The sequence below is a fragment of the Mytilus edulis genome, chromosome 4, assembly GCF_963676685.1.
Source record: "Mytilus edulis chromosome 4, xbMytEdul2.2, whole genome shotgun sequence".
Taxonomy (NCBI): domain Eukaryota; kingdom Metazoa; phylum Mollusca; class Bivalvia; order Mytilida; family Mytilidae; genus Mytilus; species Mytilus edulis.
Window position 1 is genome coordinate 4,089,964 of NC_092347.1, and position 5,246 is coordinate 4,095,209.

Here is a 5,246-nt window from a genome sequence, read left to right on the forward strand (position 1 = left end):
TAAACATGATAAAGTTATCTACCTGTATTAATGACCTAGAGACTCTCAAGAGCCTGTGTCGCTCACCTTGGACGGTCTATGTGCATATAAAACAACGGACACATATAAAATGAAAAAATTGTGTTTTTGATGATGGGGATGTGTTTGTAGATCTTTCTTTACTGAACATTCTTGGTGCTACAAATTATCTCTATCTATAATAAACATGGCCCAGTATTTACAGTTGAAAATTTTTTTTAAAATTAACAAAAAATACAAAAATTTATGAAAATTGTTAAAAATTGACTATAAAGGGCAATAACTCTTTAAGGGGTCAACTTAAAATTTTGGTCATATTGACTTATTTGTAGATCTTACTTTGCAGAACATTATTGCTGTTTACAGTTTATCTCTATCTATAATAATATTTAAGATAATAACCAAACTCTGCAAAATTTCCTTCAAATTACTAATTTGGGGGCAGCAATCCATCAACGGGTTGTCAGATTTGTCTGAAAATTCCCGGGCAGATAGATCTTCACTGAAGAGACAATTTCATCCTATGTCAGATTTGCTCTAAATGCTTTGGTTTCAGAGTTATAAGCTAAAATCTACATTTTACCTGTATGTTCTATTTTTGGCCATAGTGGCCATCTCGGTTGGTTGACCGGGTCTAACCACACATTTTTTAAATTAGATACCGCAATGATGATTTTGGCTAAGTTTGGTTAAATTTGGCACAGTAGTTTCAGAGAAGATTTTTTGTAAAAGTTTATGGACGACGAAACCAAATGATGAGTCAGGTCAGGTGAGCTAAAAAGGAGTTTTTAATCAAGGTAACAATGACATCTGGTGGCCATAAAAGCTGTCTCATTAGCATTTTAACCACTTCCCATATTTGCTTTTAAGACAATAGAAGAAAATTATTCAATGCAAAAACAAAAACTTACTTGTAAATATGAAATTCTCTTTACAGTATGAGTTTTTCTCATTGTTGGAGATTGTACAGTAGTACAGTCCTGTAACTGCTTATACCCATTTCTTATCCCCTTTAGTTTGATAAACTCACAGAATATCATATATTTACATTGTGCCACATCTCCTTATTTTTATATGCATTACAATAACATGAACAATTGTAATTCAAATCTATATATCAAAGCAAAATGAATTTCACTACTTTCATTCATGCATCCTTTGGAAAAATATAAGTTCTAAAATGACACAATATATGTTTATTTATATAAAAATAATATTTAGTTTTCGACTCTTAACAGGTATAAACAAGAATGTGTCCCCAGTACACGAATGCCCCACTCGCACTATCATTTTCCATGTTCAGTGGACCGTGACATTGGGGTAAAAACTCTAATTTGGCATTAAAATCAAAAAGATCATATCATAGGGAACATGTGTACCAAGTTTGAAGTCGATTGGACTTCAACTTCATCAAAAACTACCTTGACCAAAAACTTTAACCTGAAGAGGGACAGACGGACGGACGAACAGACGAACGGACGCACAGACCAGAAAACATAATGCCCCCCTACTATCGTAACATAGGCATTTATGGTGTTTGAGTAATTCCATCTGTGAAGCTCAACATTAGCTCGTCAGTTGGTGGTGGACAGTTATAAATCTTTCCTGCAGGATGAATGTACATCTGTTCAGCATGTTCAGGAAAACCAATTTCACAAATCAAAACTTTCCTCTAGATTTCTCCTACAATATTCATCCAGTTTAGTTCTTTTGGTTTAACGGGACACCGTCCTGATTTTTAATTTTGTAAACCATTCAGTCTCTTGCTTACAAATGGTGCATGGAAATAGGATGGGAATGCATGGCAGTAGACAAGTCTCTTAGTCTATAAAGTGGGTATGTGCCCTGAAAAAAGTTTTATAACATTAGCTTTTTTGAAACTTGTGAAAGACTTGTGCAACACACATACCTAAATAACTATAACATAGGTGGAGAGCATCATTCATGTCAATGTTTTGTTCCTGTTTACATTGTCATTGATATTTTTCAAGAAAGCCCGAGGCATAGCTCATGAATTCTTGTCATTACAACCGAAATTTACATAATTACTGCTAAAATAATTATCAGTATAATATATCTCTTGTAGAAAAACCATACAATTGTAGTATTAACCAAAAAATGTCAAACAGATGAATCGTAATCCCAAAAGTTATGACGTCTTGAATTCACCCCCCTTTTTATTCTAAAACGATAATTGCGGTTGCAAACAGACTTTGGTTTACTTGCATGGCGATTATATAAATAACAGTATATATTTCTTAAAGAAAATAAAGTTTTACCATGAATAGTTTCCTGAACGTAGTCGTTTTCAGTAAAATGTGCCTTGCAAACAACAGCTGATTGATATGGGTTCTACGATTGCATCGCACATGACAATCTACGTTTGAGCCATGGCGTTGATCCAACTTTTCCTTCTTATTAAGTCATTTAGAAATGCAAGTCCTCCTCTTAAATGACACTCAGGTACACACCAACAAGGACGCATCGTTAATTGTGTGATTGTTTTGCAGTGCAAAAACGGAAGTTAAGGACGGAACTGACTGGTCTCACTAATAAGAGACAAGAAGAATTTTAGAGACAAACAGCGACAAGAAGTTTAATATAGTGACGAAGATTTTCTCTTTTTTTATTAGTTAATGATAATTTTTTATTTTTAATTGGTTACATTATCTCTTAAAAGCTATTACCTTACTGCCATATATTTAATCCCATTCTTATTGTTTTGTTTGATCTACCGTACTTATTTTTACCTTTTACCCTTTGATTTTGTCATTTTTCTTTCACATTTAAATCCTTTTTTTTTAAATCTATAAACATATGATAGTAACGTCTCATAAAAAGGGATCAAAACTGTTTTAAAATCATAAACTCCAACCTAGGTAAAATCAATTCATAAATGATGTAAATAGCACATAATTTTAAACAATTGTTCTCAAAATTCACAGTTTTACCTGTATATAAGGTTTTTTAAACTTGAGCACCACACCACACTAAATATCTGTAAATATTTTAAAACCATATATCCCCAAGTGGGAGTGCTCCGATATATAACGGAGGAATCTACCTGAACAGAACAGAACAGAACAGCGACAATAACTAACAAGGGACAAGCGAATCGCAATTCTCTCACGAGGCTATTCTCATTTGATGTGATAGGGTGAAGCTACACCTATCAAATATGTCCCTATGAAAAAGAAAAATTTCAATGTTAGAAAGGAAATGATATTGCATGGTTTTGATTCAATAAATTCTTTAAAAGGAAATTGATTTTTTTTGTTTTGATGGCCAATTTTTAGCGTGTGCATAAAATATATATTTTTTTTATATCTAATAAAAACTAATCCCTTTCTTCTTAATAAAAACATATTTTTATCTATCAATGTATAGTATATAAAAAATGTTTTATAACCGCCCCTATAATAAAAAATAATGCATGTTTTTTTTAATATCTATGGGGAATAAGTTGTTGCAGTGACATTTTTTTTATTTATGTATAGTCGCTATATAGTCTTCTTGACGCTTCTTCTCGCTAAATTAATTATATTGTCGCTTCTTATCGCTATTTTAATTTTATTGTCGCTTCTTATCACTTTTTGACGCTTCTTGTCTTTAATTAGTGGAACCCTATTCAGGAACGATAATTTCATATTTTACATAACTGAGACCGAAATAACTATAACGTCATACGGCTTCACGTACAGAAATACTTTAAATTGTATATTATGCAATATAATTCACGGTCAGTCGACTTTTAATTATAATATCATGTTATATCAACGAGTGAAATGATTTTAAAATGTCTTTAGATCGCAAATAGTACTCGAAATTGAACGGACCTCTTTCCACACGGAATTCGAATAATGATAGTTTGTAATCAGATTGACTGCTTATAATGCAAAAGACACATTAATAAACAGATTTTTAAAACGAACAATACACACTGATCGTTTCTTTATTTCCCAGTGTAAATGAAAGGAACAAAAACCAACACATACCACAAAAAGTAGAGGAAAAATTTAAACATTTCCGGATCTATTTCTTGCAAAATGACCCCCAGCAAAGATTTGCGTAAGGAAAGATGAACCTCATGACTTGAAAGTCAGGCCTTAAAGCACTGCCTTTAAAAACACATAGACAGTGTATTTTGTAGATATTACCGCACGTCTAATGTACAAAATTATAAACCTGTTTTTTTATGATTTTGTTTAATGTAATTCATCATAAAACTCAAAATCTTATTTTTTCTCTCAACTACAGGTTCCTCAATTCAATGCTTATATGGAGTCACTCTACATACAAATCAGAACATCGCTATTCAAGAGACAACTTCGACATATATTCATCCAAATGGAACAGCACTTACTTGTCCTGTTATGAAGTGTCATGTTATAAGTTACGTTACCATTCAAAGTGACCCAGACACGTATCTCTACAAAGTCCAGAAAGACGATATCAGTTCTTATCGAAGGAAACTAACATGTGCTACTGATGACAGAGTTTCATCCAGCATCTTTGGATACACAGCGGCAGTGGTTGTTATAAGTCTGGTATTCTTTGTACCATTGCTGGTGGATTTGATTTCCTTTTATGAAAAGTATTCCAAAAATAAGGATCAGCAATACATGGATAGAGAAAGATAGATAATTTTGTACATTAGACGTGCGATAAACGCTTACAAGTAGTAGGATTATGATTGTGCTTCAAGTTCCATCCATTATATTCTTGGTGATATTTGGAAACTATTTATACGAATTCAATACGAACTTTAATACTTACTTTTCATTCATTTATTTTTTATCTTTACTTGTATTCATTGATCAAATTTTATTCTTATCATTTTTTTCATTTAATCGAAATAACTAGTAGAAATAAGAACCATTAATGCGAAATTGATTCAAAAAATAACTTTATGATTTTGTAATTTATAACCTTCGCAGACTGCTTTTACACCACACACTTCACCAACCAAGTTATTTGGAATTAGAAATTTTGTAAACTGTCGACGTTATAGTTAAATATTACCAAATTATCAAATGGTTTCAGGAAAAACGGTTTTTAAACAAGTTTATGGCAAATGCCAAATTGTGAGTAAAGCTGACATTTGCACATAGGTTAGACAAGTATATTAAAGCTTTAGTAGTGCAATATCACGTTGAACTGAAGTTCCTGTATTTATTATAAAATATTTAACTTTCAAGGGATGGAGGGAATAAAATTTATGAAATATA

At 32.0% G+C, this 5,246-nt stretch overlaps 1 protein-coding gene across 1 annotated transcript in view; it reads left to right on the forward strand.

Moving 5' to 3' along the window:
* LOC139521662 (uncharacterized) overlaps positions 1-5,246 on the forward strand; it is a 35,650-nt gene extending 30,404 nt beyond the window's left edge. The window contains exon 6 of the mRNA XM_071315163.1: positions 4,276-5,246. Coding sequence (XP_071171264.1) covers positions 4,276-4,658 — 383 coding nt within the window. The 3' untranslated portion in view covers positions 4,659-5,246. The remainder of the gene's footprint in view (positions 1-4,275) is intronic.